This window comes from Nicotiana tomentosiformis, chromosome 6, assembly GCF_000390325.3.
Source record: "Nicotiana tomentosiformis chromosome 6, ASM39032v3, whole genome shotgun sequence".
In the NCBI taxonomy this organism is placed as follows: Eukaryota; Viridiplantae; Streptophyta; class Magnoliopsida; order Solanales; family Solanaceae; genus Nicotiana; species Nicotiana tomentosiformis.
The window spans coordinates 123,702,316-123,718,496 of NC_090817.1; the positions used below are offsets into that span (position 1 = coordinate 123,702,316).

Sequence of the window (16,181 nt, forward strand, 5' to 3'; positions counted from 1 at the left end):
GTAAGGATACTTCTTTTTTATTTCTTCCTCGGCCTCCCACGTGGCCTCTTCAACCTGCTGGTTTCGCCATAACACTTTCACGGAGGCAATTTCCTTATTTTTCATAAGAATGGCAACTGGAATTACTTCATATGACAATTCTTCATTAACCTCAATGGTCTCAACTGGCACAATAGCTGACGGATTTCCAACTACCTTCTTCAACATAGACACATGGAATACCGGGTGCACTAATGACATTTCGGGTGGTAGCTCAAGCTTGTACGCCACCTGGCCAATTCTCTGAATGATTTTGTATGGCCCGACATACCTCGGACTCAATTTCCCTTTCTTTTCGAACCGCATTATACCCTTCATGGGGGAAACCTTCAGAAATACCCAATCATCTTCTTTGAACTCTAAGTTTCTGCGACGGACATCCGAATAGGATTTTTGATGACTCTGGGCAGTTTTCAACCGCTCCTTTATGATCTTAACCTTCTCCATAGCCTGATGCACGAGGTCTGGCCCTATCAACTCAGCTTTCCCAATCTCGAACCACCTAATGGGAGATCTACATCTCCTACTATACAATGCCTCAAATGGTGCCATCTGAATACTCGCATGAAAGCTGTTGTTATAAGCAAACTCTATGAGTGGTAAATGATCATCCCAGCTACCCTTGAAGTCAAGAACACAAGCATGCAACATGTCCTCAAGCGTCTGATAGTCCGCTCTCTTTTCCCATCTGTCTGTGGATGGAAGGCTGTACTAAGATTCACCTGAGTACCCAAACCTTGCTGAAATTTCTTCCAAAAATTAGCCGTGAACTGAGCCCCTCGATCGGAAATGATAGAAACTAGAGTACCATGTAGTCTGACTATTTCCTTGATATACAACTGAGCATACTGTTCCGCTATGTCGGTAGATTTAACATGCAAGAAGTGTGCTGATTTCGTGAGTCGGTCCACAATTACCCAAATTGAGTCAAACTTGCGTGGAGTGCGTGGTAATCCTACCACAAAATCCATATTAATTATTTCCCACTTGCACATTGGAATTTCTATGTTCTGTGCCAACCTACCAGGCCGTTGATATTCGGCCTTCACTTGCTGACAATTCGGACACCTTGCCATAAAGTCCGCCACATTCCTTTTCATGTCATTCGACCAATAGATTTCCTTGAGGTCATGATACATCTTTGTAGAACCTGGATGCACGGAATACCTAGAAGAGTGAGCCTTGGTCATGATTCTTTCTCGGAGACCATTTACATTCGAAACACATAGTCGCCCTTGGTACCTTAGTGTACCATCATCCACGCCAAGAGTAAAAGCCATAGTCTTATGTCTATGAATCCCCTCCTTCAGCTGTACCAACAATGGATCGTTGTATTGCTTCTCTTTGACCTCCACAACCAGCAATGATTCGGCCCTATTTTGCACAATTACCCCTCCTTCATTAGAGTCCATAAGAAGAACTCCCAAACTAGCCAATCGATGGACTTCTTTGGCCAATGGCCTTTTATATACCTCCAAGTGTGTAAACTACCCATAGATTTCCGGCTAAGAGCATCTGCAACAACATTGGCTTTCCCCGAGTGATATAAAACATTGATGTCGTAATCCTTGAGTAACTCAAGCCATCTTCTTTGCCTCAGATTCAGCTCATTTTGTTTGAAAATATATTGAAGACTCTTATGGTCCGTGAATACCTCCACATGGACCCCATACAAATAGTGACACCAATATTCAATGCAAAATCCACCGCCGCAAGTTGTAAGTCGTGTGTTGGATAATTCTTTTCATGATTTTTGAGTTGCCTAGAAGCATAGGCTATAACTTTGCCGTGTTGCATTAATACAAATCCAAGCCCAATTCTTGAAGTATCACAATATACCACAAATCCATATGTACCCTCTGGCAGGGTCAACACCAGCGTTGAAGTCAATCTTGATTTCAACTCCTGAAGCTCCTTTCACAAGCACCGGACCATTGGAACTTAACCGCTTTCTGAGTCAATTTAGTCAACGGAGAAGCAAGAGTAGAGAACCTCTCCACAAACTTCCTGTAATACCCTGCTAAGCCCAAAAAACTATGAATCTTGGTGGGCGTTGTAGGTCTAGGCCAATTCTTTACTGCTGAAATCTTTTGAGGATCAACCTTAATTCCTTCTCTAGAGATAACATGACCCAAGAATGTGATAGATTCGAGCCAAAATTCACACTTTGAAAACTTCGCAGACAATTGATGCTGATGAAGAGTCTGCAAAACTGCCCTGAGCTGATCGGCATGGTCTTCCCGACCTCGTGAATACACAAGAATATCGTCAATGAACACTATCACAAAGGAGTCGAGGAAAGGCTTGAAAACCAGATTCATAAGGTCCATAAAGGCTGCTGGGGAATTTGTTAGCCCAAAGGACATTACCAGAAATTCAAAGTGCCCATACCGGGTTCTGAAAGCTGTTTTCGGAATATCCTGCTCTCTGATCTTTAGTTGGTAGTACCCGTATCATAAATCAATTTTGGAGAAGTATCTAGTACCCTGTAACTGATCAAACAAATCATCTATTCTTGGTAGTGGGTATCTGTTTTTTATTGTGACCTTGTTGAGTTACCGGTAGTCAATACACATCCTCAGCGATCCATCTTTCTTCCTTACAAAGAGAACCGGTGCGCCCCATGGTGACACACTCAGTCGGATGAAACCCTTCTCTAACAAATCCTTCAATTTCTCCTTTAGCTCCTTCAATTCTGCTAGTGCCATCATGTATGGCAGAATAGATATAGCCTGCGTGCCTGGCATCACATCAACCCCAAAATCAATCTCCCTATCTGGCGGAATCCCAGGGAGCTCATCAGGAAAGACCTCTAGAAATGCATTCACAACTGGCACCGACTCGAGTATAAGTGCCTCAGCAGTGGTGTCCGTAACTCGGACCAAATGATAGATACACCCCTTGTTAATTATCTTCGTGGCCTTAAGGTAAGAAGTAAACATACCCTTCGGCACCACATTATCCCCCTTCCACTCAACGACTGGCTCATTAGGAAATTCAAACCTCACAGTTCTAGCTCGGCAGTCGAGCTTAGCAAAACATTAATAAAGCCAATCCATTCCCATAATTACATCAAAATCAACCATCCCAATTCAATAAGATCTGCCACGGTATCCCGACCACGCACCGTGACAACACAACCCCTATAAACCCGTGCGACCACAATAGACTCGCCAATCAGAGTAGATACAGATAACGGCTCAGGAAGCTGTTCCGGTTCTATCCCAAATTCCTTAGCAACATAAGGGGTAACATAGGACAAAGTGGAACCGGGATCAATAAGAGCATATACATCATGAGTTTGGACAGTCAATATACCTGTGACAACATCTGGAGAAGCCTTTGCATTTTGGCGACCACTCATAGCATAAAATCAGTTGGGTCCTCCTGAACTCTACGCACTACCCCTAGCTGCACCACGCCCTGCTAGTGCTGGAGGGCCTCGAGCTGGAGGGGGTGCTGAAGATGTAGCAGCTGCAGAACTGGATGGTTGTGTTGTGCCCCTGCCCGCACCCTGACGAGATGAACGACACTCCCTCTGAATGTGACCCCTCAATCCGCACCCGTAACATATAGGTAAGTCCATATAGCATATCCCCGAGTGTATCTTCCCACACCTGGGGCATGGGGGCCTCCGCTGCTGCGGGAATATCCCTCCTGATCGGACCTGATGGTGGGGTCTCCTGCTGCCCTGATTGGGCCCGAAGCGACTCCCCTTCTGCTGACTATGCCCCGCTGGTGGTGCACTGGCTGAAGACTGAGCATCAGATTGGGTCGGCCCTGATGACCCTCCCCTGAAAGCTGATCTTCCCCCCACTAATTGACTCCCCAAAATTGTCCGCGGACCGGTCCTTGCTGGTACCCTCTCACTCCCTTCTGTTCTTCAACTTACGGTCCTCTATAGCTTGAAAAAATGCGACCATCTTCCCATAGTTCATGTCTGAATTCAAGGCAGTTGTAGCGGCCTCATTGATAACCAAGGGGCTAAGGCCCTGCACAAACCAGCGCACTCTAGCCTCCATAGTAGGCAACATGTGAATAGCATATTTTGACTGGCGCTCGAACTCCATGTGATACTCCCACACACTCTCACTCCCTTGCTTAAGATTCTCAAACTCTACGGCACGGGCTTCCCTAGTATCAACAGGAAAGAAATGGTCTAAAAAGGCATCAACAAACTCACTCCACCTCGCTCAAACCAAGAATAGGCCACCCCTTTCAGGCGTTAGGCGGTAGGTGGCCAACTCCACTCCCTCCGTCTCAGTAGCACGCTTAATCCGGAGAGTTTTATGCATCTCATCAATGAAGTCCTGTGGGTCCTCCTCGGGATTAGCACCCGTGAACACCGGGGGATCCAACTGCATAAACCTGTTCACCCTGGAACCACTAAAATCCCTAGTTGGCTAGAAGATGTGGGTGCAACATTCGACCTTTGGGCCTGAGAAACCACTATCTTAGTCAGCATCTGAATAGCTCCCATAAGATCCCCATCAGAAATACCAGAACCGGAAGCTGGGGCTGGAGGCGGAATCGAAATATCGGTTAGAGGGACCGTTGCACCCTCAGTAGGTGCAGGAACTGGTGTGGCCTGAACAAGTGTAGTGGAATCAGGTAGTGTAGCAGTCAGGGGATTATCTCCACCCCTCGAGTGTTCACCCGCATCATCAAATATAGGGTTAACTGCCACTCCTAAGGTGGCGTTGGCTCCTTGGCCAGTTCTTGCTCTCTTCTTAGGTGCCATATACTGAAAGTTAAAGGAATGCACGAGTTAGAGGAGGAACAGTTGCACAATTAGTTTTATTGCACGATCCAGAATATCAAAGAAGGGTATTGTTCCTAAATGTCCAGGTAGCCTTCAAATTATAGATGTGGTCAACAACACACCGATAAGAAGGACTCTACCAGACACGGCTCCGAGACATCCTAGGACACTTTAAAACCTTAGGCTCTGATACCAAGTTTGTCACGCACCAAAATCGGGGAGTGCGACCGGCGCTCAACCGAGTGAACCCGGCCGAGCAAGCATGTTAGATACTTTCTACCCAACTCACCCATTATAAGAGAAGGCATATTTTTATTAGCTAACCAGTAGAAAGACCATATGCATAGACATTACCAAACCATTTCAATTTTTTGCTACTTCCTGTTAAGTTTCAAAAGGCATACATTTTGTGACTTAGTGGAACAGAAATCCAAAATACAACATAATCCGTTTGACCTTTCTAGCACCTATGTACAACCCACATAGTTTCTACGGAGCATCTAAAGATACAAAAGAGAGTCAAGATGGTGCCGGCAATAAGGCCCCGGCTATACCTCAAAAGTGACCATAATATAAACAAAAGGTAGAATGCTTGACCCCGGAATGAAATGGGGCTCACCGAGTCTGCTGAGAAGAGGATGCAACACTATCTGTGATCAACACTGTCTGTTATGAAACCACCTACATCCGTTTAAAGATGCAGCGCCCCCTACAAAAGGGACGTTAGTACCGTCGAATAGCACTAGTATGTAAAGCTAAACACTAACTCAATAGAGTGAATAATAATACAAGAGGAACAGTCAAGAATTCGATAAGGGCTTCAAATAATATAGAAACAACAATGTTAAGGATCATATATGTTTTCAAGTCAATTTTCATATTATTAGGTTGGGTGATCTTTAGCACTAATATTCCACAATTCACAATACCTCCGTACCCTTACACAGAGTCCGATCTCGGCCCGATCGGCTAGGCCATCTCATTTGAGACATTACCACAATTTCATTAAAATCTCCAGCACAGTACCACCATGTGTGCGGCACGGCGTCCGATCACGGCCCGATCGGCTATGCCATCTCATTTGAGACATTACCATAATTTTATCCACAATACCACCATATTCTTACATGGAGTCCGATCTCGGTCCGATCGGCTAGGCCATCTCATTTGATACATTACCTTCTTCAGTCAATCATTTCACATCGTACTACTTAACAATTACAAAGTCATTCTTGGCACTTGGCCGTATTTCATAATTCTAGTTCCTTTTTCCACGTTCAAATATCATTATCATTATCAACATCAATAGGGCTTCCCATTCAAGACATTAATTCACATATGAGCAATTTAGGAAATCTTAGGCACATAGAGGCCTTTCACACAATTTGGCAAAACAACCTTTAATTCGGTCTTGACATGAAGTTTTAACATTCCTAACACATATTCCACATTTTTGAACATATTCTCAAATGGCAAGATGACATGATGAAGCATTTAGAATACACATTGAACAAACATCCTTCAACACAACCACACTAGGAAAAGCCCATTCAATAATGATCAAGGACTTACTCCAATTACATAAACATCGTGGAATTCGATTCTCTGAAGAAGGTGGTTTAGCCAAAATACCTCAATTGAGATTCTCAAACTCTAAAATGATCCGGAATTCTTAGCAACTTCAATCTATTTTAGAAATATAACAAGTTGAACCAAAAATTAGGAAGATGATCATGGTTTTAGCTCATTTGAGCATTTTATCAAACACTAGGTGTGCATTAAGGTTCTAAGGCTCTTTTGTGGAAGATTCCATCATTTCCCAACCCACTCTCTACCTTTTTAGCTCACAACCTTCCCACATACTTCAAGGATACATACATGCAAGACAACAACCCCCACACCCAATAATTGCCTCTCTAATTACCCCATTTCTTTTTTACAAAATTTCGAAATTGAGAGCTAGGACATAGATTCTTACCTCTAGGATGAAGACTTCCTTTGTTAAACCTCAATGTTTGAGCAAGAATTGATGGGTAATGGTTAAAAATTGCTCCCTCACTCTAAGAACTCTCCCTCTCACTCTAAAATATCAGAAATGTGCTCAAAACAGACTATGGGGTGTGTTTTAACGGAATAGGGTCGGGTTTAAAAACTTCAAAATTGAAGCTCCGAAACAGGTTCTGCATTCGCATATGCGACCGCATAGTGGTTATGCGGTCCATGAAATGGCCGCGAAAATGGGTGCAAGAGTTGGAAAGAAACTAACCTGGTCTGCAGTCACTATGCGGCCCGCAGACCTGTTCTACGATCGCATACTGCACCCCAGAGCGGTTTTGTGGTCGCATAGTGCATCGCAGAACCTCCCTCCGAAAAATCCCAAGGCGGGATATGTGACAAGAATGCGGCCCGCGAAACGGTTATGCGGCCCCAGAAATCTGCCCCATTCTGCGACCAGTCTGCAGTCCGTAGAGTGGTTCTGCGGCTGCAGATTGGCGTACTTCTACCCAACGTTTTTCTTCAACTCCCCAACGCACTGTTCAATCCAAAAATTCCAAACCACTGCGAGCTTCTACGCCTACTTTGGCATCACGGAATTCGGGTTTTTAGAAAAAATTTTACGGGGCCTTACATATTTTGGAGCTTTTTTTGAGAGGAGTATTCACCTAGCAACTTGGAGGTAAGTTAATCGACCTATTGTGAGTTAAATACATAGATTATGGGTAGATTATAACATGTAAATTGTGAAAATCAAGGGTTTAGATGAAAAGCCTAGGTTTTGATAAAAATGCGATTTTAACCACGAAAATGGTTATGGAATGGGATGAAAATTATATATTTGATTTCTTGAGATTATGGGTAATGATTTCCTTCAAACAATTTCGGAATCCGGGCACGTGGACCCGGGGTAAAATTTAGGAATTATTTCAATTTGGGTTGGGTAATTAATCTAATACTCTAACTTCGAATTGTTAAGCATGTATTAATTATCTTATATAACATTTTGCTAGTTTCAGATTTTTCGGCACCCAGTTGAGGCTTTAACGTGAAATTGTGATCGGAAAGTGAACTTTGAGACGAGGTAAGTCTCTCGTCTAACCTTGTAAGAGGGAATATACCCCATAGGTGTTGTAAATAAATATTTGCTCCTAATTGTGGAGACTATATACGTACGAGGTGATGAGAGTCCGTGCGTAGCTACTAATATGCTATGGTTCGGGTAGTTTTAGGACCCAATTCATGAATTACTTGGAATTCTTGCACTATACTTGTTAAATTAAAATGCCTATCTTTATTAATATTTGTTGGAGAAATTGTGAAAGACTGCTAATGCAATTCGTATTATTTTTGTATAACACCTCATTAATATTTAAGTCAAATGCTTATAAAAATATTCCTTCTCTTCTTGTGGAGCGGGCCGAAAGCCTCGGCAGTAGATAGATGCATCTATGGATCGTGCCGCACGTCCCTCGGCAGTGTACACGACACTCTGGATAGGGCCGTACGACCTCAGCATAAATCGTGCTTAATAATAATAATTACACGATGCCTTGACATTTTATTGCAGCTTGTGAAGATAAATGATTTGTTGGAAATTATTGAATTTTGAAAGAGTTATTTATCTCTGCCTGTTAAGAAAATTATTATGATTCACATAAACTATGTTTATTTAAATATTTCTATTTTAATATTATTGACCCATAGTGAGTGTCAAAGTCGACCTCTCGTCACTACTTCTTCGAGATTAGACTTGATACTTACTGGGTACACGTTGTTTACGTACTCATGCTACGCTTGCTGCACTTTTGTGCAAGATCTGAGATAGGAACTTTAGGCGGTCCTACCGGTGCGCATCCACGTTATCTCTAGGTTTAGTGGTGAGCTGCCTCTCTAAGCCGTTCTGCAGCAAATAGTGCCTCTTCTTGTATTTTGTATTCTGTCTATTTTATATTCAGACAGTATTTAGAATTTTTGTAAAATCTAATAGATGCTCATATACTTGTGACACCAGGTCTTGGCACACACACTAATAGAATTGTGATTTGAATTATTTTCTTGATTTTTATTTAATCAGAACCTTTTATATTTTTCTTAAATCTTGAAAGTAAGAAGAGTTTAATTACTCAAAAATTTATTAAAAGAGGAAATATATATTTAATTCACTAGTTGGCTTGCCTAGCTATGATGTTGGGCGCCATCACGACCTATAGGTGAAATTAGGTCGTGACAGAAACCCTAAGAGACTCACTGCATTCTGCCATTTCAATAAGTTGGAGTGTTGGAATATCGGCAAAGCTAGGAGGGATCTCCTCGAGGTTGCGACAATTTTTTATAGCTAGCTTCTCAAGCATGGGAAAGGATTCCTCATAAGTTTTCCACTCTCTTATATGGGGTGCTGGGGAAGCTGGTTCACATTTGCGATCACATTGGTCGCATTTGCGGAAAGTCCCAGTTCGCATTTGCGAACAAAACCAACGCATATGCTATGGCAACAGAGATGTGAATTCTTCGCATTTGCGAGGACTTTTTTGTATTTGCGGGGCTCGCAATTGCGAACCCCAGGTCGCATTTGCGACATCTACGCCTGGACAAAAGTTGAGAAAAACGGGATTTAGCTCATTTCTTTCAAACTCTCAACCCTAAACACCCTAGAGGTTATTTTCCTAGAGATATTCTTCCTAAATTCATTGGTAAGTGACTTTAATCTACTTTCTTTCAATTACCCATTATATTTCATGAGGTTTTAACATCAAATCTAGAATTTTCATTGTAGAAATTAGGAATTTGGGTAGAATTGAGATTTTTGTAAATTTAGAATTTAGACTTCAAATTGAGGCTGGATTTCGAAACTAATTACATAATCGGGCTCGGGGGTAAATGTGTAAATGTGTTTTGGTCGGAACCTCGGGTTTTGACCAAGCGAGCTTGGGGTTGACATTTCTTGACTTCTTGGAAAAAGTGTAAAGATCTTAACTTTATGTCTTGTAATTGATTTTTCTAGCATTATTTGACATTATTGAATCGATTTTGGTTAGATTCGATTGGTTTGGAGGTGGATTTTATAGGAAAGGCCCCGGTTGAGCTTTGATTTGCTTGCGGAGTGAGGCAAGTATTGGGTCTAACCTTGATTTGAGGGAATAGGAACCCTTGGGCTACGTGCTATGTGAATTACTTGTGTAGCGGCGTATATACGAGGTGACGGGTGTATATATGCCGTCAAAATACTTGTTTCCATAATTTCCCGTATTTCGTTAACTATTTTATTCCATGTCTTGACTGTTACATGCTTTAATTGCTTCCCATGCATTAACTTGCTATTTGTCACTGATTATTCTCATATTAAAATGTTAGTTCCTCTCATGTTTCCATGATTAATTGCTACTTGCCCTAATTGTCTTACTTGTTCACTTTAGTTGTCATATATTTGGCTTGCCTTGTTGCTTAGTATTAATTTTAGATTTCTCGATTTGGTACGAGATTCCTTTATGGTTTTGCTTTCATATTTGTTTATCATAGGGGTTCTTATGATATGAGTTGCTGAGTTGATTATATTTATTAGTTTTTATTTATGGATCGGGTTGCACGCCACAACAGGTGGAATAAGGGAGGATTGATATTGATATGGTGGGATCGGGTTGCACTAGGGGTGTTCGTCGGTCGGTACGGTACGGTATAATATTTAGACATTTTGGTTCGGTATTTTCGGTATTTGGTTTCTTAGAATGCTATACCAATACTGTACCTAATTAAATTCGGTATAGTTCGGTGTTTCTCCTTTCGGTTTCGGTTTATTCGGTTCGGTAACTTCAATTTATTTGGTTTGAATACTAACTAGTGCATAGAGTCATAGACTATAATATTTTTAATTAAAGTACTCAAAAGTGTATAAAACTAAAAACGTTTTTTACAAACATTTTATCCAAAACCAGCAAATATCAGCCCAGAGAGAGAAAACTGTACATAAAGTAATAAATTTGATCATTAAAAATGTCTTATTACTTGCTTAGAGTTAATTGATGAACTTAAAGAATAAAGAAAAGTAAAAGTTTAGATTTTTTATATTTATGATATAATTAATAATATGTGTATTGTGTAATATAATATATATTTCTTTACGATATCAGTATTTCGATATTTCTTTTTAAAATACCAAATACCATACCTAATACCAATTATTTTTTCAAACTTAAACCAAATACCAAAATATCGAATACCAAATACCAAAATTTTCGGTTTCTGTATGGTAATTCGGTATTTACAAAATTATGCACGACCCTAGGTTGCACGCTGCAACGGATTTTATATGTGATTTTGATGTGGTGAAATAAGGGAGGAATATAATATTGATTCTGATTATATGGTAGGATCGGGTTTCACACTGCAACGGATTTTACATGTTATTATTGATTTTGATATGGTAAAATAAAGGAGGATTGTGTTTGTACGGCGGGATCGGGTTGCATGCACAATGGATGAAATAAGGGAAGATTGTGTTTGTACTGTGGGATCGGGTTGCGCGCCGTAACAGATTGTGTGTGTTATATTCATTGTTGTATTGTGTTAGCTTTCGATGTTTTCATATGAGATTTTGAGTACTGGTGTTTCTGGTTTTTCCGATTCCGAGGATTGAGTTTATTTTCATAAGTTAACTGCCTTACTTTTCTGTATTCTTTTCTTGTTATTATTATTATACTGCGTACAAGTTATTGTAAGTGACCCGCCTTAGCCTCGTCACTACTTCGTCGAGGTTAGTCTCGGAACTTACAGAGTACTTGGGTCGGTTGTACTCATACTATACTCTGCACTTCTTGTGCAGATTTTGGAGTCGGTCCTAGCGGCGGTCAGTAGATTGCTCGGATTGATTGCGGGATTGGAGATTCGAGGTACAACTTCTTGGCATTCGCAGCCCTGAAGTCCCCTTCTATCTTATCCTAGCTGTGTTTTTCATTTCAGATAATTTTACTTTTATTCAGACCATTATCTGTATTATTTTAGTCGCTCGTACACTTGTGACACTATTTCTAGAATTTGTATCTAGATATTGTGGTTATTATGATTTTCACACTCTATTTTAGTTATTACAGTTTAATTGGTATCAGTTAATTTGATTTGTTAAAAATGGCTAATAACTATTCTAACATTGTCTTGCCTAGCAAGTGAAATGTTAGACGCCATCATGGTCCCGATGGTGGGAATTCCAAGTCATGATAAGTTCGTATCAGAGCACTAGGTTTCCTAGGTCTCACGAGTCACGGGCAAGCTTAGTAGAGTCTGGAGGATCGGTATGGAGACGCCTGTACTTATCTTTCAGAGGCTATAGAGTTTAGGAAAAGTATCACTTCTTTCTTACTCTATCGTGAGATTTTTATTCTATCATTGATGATTGAACCCTTATATTCTTGTTCTCTCGTAGATGGCGAGAACACACACTGCATCTACAGCCGGAGCCCCCTTTAGCAGCTACTACCAAGGGCAGAGGTCGAGGCTGAGGTAGCGCCAGAGGCCGAGGTAGAGGTAGAGCTCAACCTAGAGCTCGAGCAGCAGTACCCACAGTGGAGCCTCAAGTAGATTTTGAGGAGGAGGTTCAAGCTCAGACTGTATCCGTCGGACCAGCTCAGGTTTCGGAGGGGTTCATAGCCACTCCAGTATTTCAGGACGCTCTAGTCCATTTGGTGGACCTTCTGGAGAGTGTGGCCCAGACCGGTACATTCCCAGTGGCACCAGCTGTTTCTCAGGCTGGGAGAGGAGCACAAACTCCCGCTACTCACACCCCAGAGAGGTGGCTCCCCAGTATCAGACTCCAGTAGCCCCACCAGTTAGGGTGGTCCAGTCGGTTGTTGCGGCACAGGCTAATGATAGGCCTACCATGTCTTCTGAGGCCATGTTGAGGTTGGATAAGTTTACCAAGCTCTTTCCTGTTCATTTTAGTGGTGCATCTTCTGAGGACCCACAAAAGTTTCTAGACCATTGCCACAAGGTGTTACGCAACATGGGTATATTTGAGACCAATGGGGTCGATTTTACAACATTTCAGATGATTGGTTCCGCAAGGAGATGGTGGAGAAATTATATGTTGACTAGGCCAGTTGGTTCACCTACACTTACCTAGGATCAATTCTCACATCTATTTCTAGAGAAGTTCATTCCTTTCACTTTGAGAGAGGAGTACCGCATGCAGTTTGAGCATCTTCAGCATGGTAGTATGACTGTCACCCAGTACAAGACTTGATTTGTGGACCTAGCTCGCCATGCCACTATCTTGCTTCCTACTGAGAGGGAGAGAGTGAGGAGAGTTATTGAAGGGCTCCTTGGCTATAGATGGACAAGGAGATCGGGAGTGATATTTGTCACGCCCCGACCTCGGGGAGCGCGACTGGCGCTCAATCGAGATACCCCAGTCAAGAAAGCCTGCACAATGCCTCCTACCCAAACTCACCCATGAGTAAAGAGAAGATATATTTCATTAATTAATCATTAAGAGAATTTCATGAACAACACCAATTCCATTACCATAAGTTGCTTCATTCATAATTCCGAAAATATATTACACATTCATAATTTGAAGTGGATCATGTGATAGAATTACAACCAGAGGCGGATCCAGAATTTGGAGGTTCCGGGTGCCAAGCTAATCAATTTGATCAACTCGGGCGTCAGTTCGGGTTATTCATCTTTTTTATTTATATAGACAAACCGATCAAACGAAAAAATATAATAACTATAACTAATTGACGCAACCATAAAACTTCCAACAATAATATTAATATTATAAATATACATCATCTATTTAGAATTGTCCTTGACGAGTTTTCATATTTTGAAAATGATCCATAATGACATAATTACTTACATTTGTGAATACATCACGCTCTATGTAATAGACTAATAATCATTTAAATATTTTTCACCCATGCTATTCCGTTCTTCATTCTTTATTTGCTTCATGGATGAGAATGCTCTCTCCACAGTTGCGGTAGCAACAGGTAAAATCAGAGTCAACTTCACAAGTAAATAAACATACGAATATGTCTTCACAAGATTAGCCTCAACCAATGCTTTTGCCAAATTACTAATTTCTTGTAAGTTGGAGAACTTGGGATTAGCAGCTCGCATATGAACTATGAAAGTATCAAGTTGATAACTCAAGTCTCGAATCTGTACTTCATCAAACTTATTTGGGTAATATTTTTCTAAAGTCATTATTCTACCTTTATCAAAATTAGCAAAAGAATTGGCTGGATTCAAGCTAGCCATCCCGAGAAGCAAATTGCTACTCACTACATCAAAACGGTCATTAAGTTCTTGAAGTTGCACATCAATTACAACATAAAAGATATCAACACGCAAGTAGTGTGAATAACAAACACCGAAAGACTTGCGCTTCGAGTTTTCAGGAAAATAGGATTCATCCATCTTGGGAATCAAAATGTCATGCATAACTAAGGGTGGCAAGTGGGCCGGTGGGGCCCGGGACCGCGGGACAAATAGGCCAGGACCGGTAGTAGTGGGCCTGGGCCAGTCTCGTGGGCCAGTCCTGTGCTTTGGGACCGGTAGGGACGGGGACCGTTTGGACCGCCAGGGACCGGAACCGGACCGGTCCCTTGGCGGGCCAAACGGTCCCAACGGTAAAATTTAAAAAAAAATGAAAAATTTAAAAAACAGCCGTTGGGCTGTCAAAAATCACCGTTGGGCTGTCAAAAATAGTCGTTGGCTATTTACAAAATAGCCATTTAACCCCTCCTCCCCCCCTCCCCCCAACTTTATTTTAACCCAAAACTTTTTATAATTATACTTTTTTCCTATTTTCAACTATAAATACCCCCTCATTCTTTCATTTTTCTTACAAAATCAATATCAATCTATCACAATCTCTCTCTAATGTTTTTCTATACTCTCTACTATTGCTTACTTTATTGTTATAATTTGTGAAAAAATTGTGAAGTTGGTGAATTGAAGTCTTCAAGTCTTCAACAATAATCAATTTTCAACAAGTTGTTCGTCAATTCGGTAAAATGCTTGTAGATATTTTAGAAAAATTTCATATTGCTACAAATGAATATTCTGGGCAATATTATCCTACTATTTCTAACTGCTTGGTTTATATTACAGAATTTGCAAATTTGTTTGCTCATTTTTCAGAGGGTGGGGAAATTTATAAACTTGCTATTAATTCTATGAGAAAAAAGTTTAAAAAATATTTTTTCCCTATTCCCCCTATTTATGGTGTTGCTGCTTTGTTAAATCCTTGTATGAAATTAGGAGGTCCTCAATTTTGGTATGAAACTATTTATAATGGTTTAGCACTTAAAGAAACTTCCGGAAGCAATAGCCTCAATTAGAATAAATGCTCAAACTATTTTTAATGCTTATCAAGTTGCATTAAATTATACTAGACCAAATGTTCCAACTCCTTCTTCTTCTTCTTCTTCTGATTCTCAATCATCTAAAAGAACTGCGGGAGTAAGAGCACTTAGTGCTTGGGCGGGGTTTAGTGGTCCTCAAGGTTCTAGTAGTAGTGATTTTTCACAACTAAATGTGCTTGAAGTTTATTTGTCGCAGGGAATTGAGGAAGTGAATCCCGACGGCTCCTTTAATCTTTTGAAATGGTGGAAGGACAAAAAAAAATACTTTTCGGTTCTTTCAAGGATGGCCCGAGACATTTTAACTATTCAAGCTTCAACAGTGGCATCAGAGAGCGCTTTCAGTCAAGCAAGACTTCAACTCGGTGATTATAGAGCATCTATGAGGGAGAGCTTGGAAAAATCAGTACTTTTTAGAGATTGGATCTGTTCAGAATGAAGAAATTTTGGACTTGCTGAATCACAATCATAAGAAGACGAAGTTTACGAAGAAATGCTAGTTGAACTTGCAGAGGATGCTGCTTCGCCCGGAAGCGGCGATGACCAAGCTACTTTTCCGCCACCACCAACGAACATTCCTCCGGACCTTGATAGATTTATGAAGTTTGTAAGAGATACCATGTAACTTGTATGAACAAAAATTAGTATGTATCATGTAACTTGTATTTTTGGCACATCTTGATTAGTTTTTTTATTTTCTCAATGGTGGTATTAGCACCTTGTTGTGCTCATTCCATAGGGGGAAGGAAGACTAAGAAAGATATTGCCATATTTTTTTAATGCTATAATAAAATTACAAGGCATTGCTTTGAATATCTCTTTACAATATTTTTGTCTTTAGACTTTAAATTTGAATTAAAAAATTTAGGTTACAATTCTATAATAAAATTTACAAGGCATTGCCTTAGTTATGTTTTTAACATCCTTTTGTCTTTAATTTCTATTTAATATTTTTTTTAAAAATATCCGTTGGGCCCACTTAGCCCGCGGGCCGGGACCGTTTAGCCGGGGACCATGAGTTC

At 40.8% G+C, this 16,181-nt stretch overlaps 1 protein-coding gene across 1 annotated transcript; it reads right to left on the minus strand.

The window, feature by feature from the left end:
- Positions 1 to 13,681: 13,681 nt before the first annotated feature.
- On the minus strand, positions 13,682 to 14,212 carry LOC138894708 (uncharacterized). The gene has a single exon (XM_070179435.1). The coding sequence runs from the start codon at positions 14,210 to 14,212 to the stop codon at positions 13,682 to 13,684; it is 531 nt and encodes a 176-aa protein (XP_070035536.1).
- Positions 14,213 to 16,181: the final 1,969 nt, after the last annotated feature.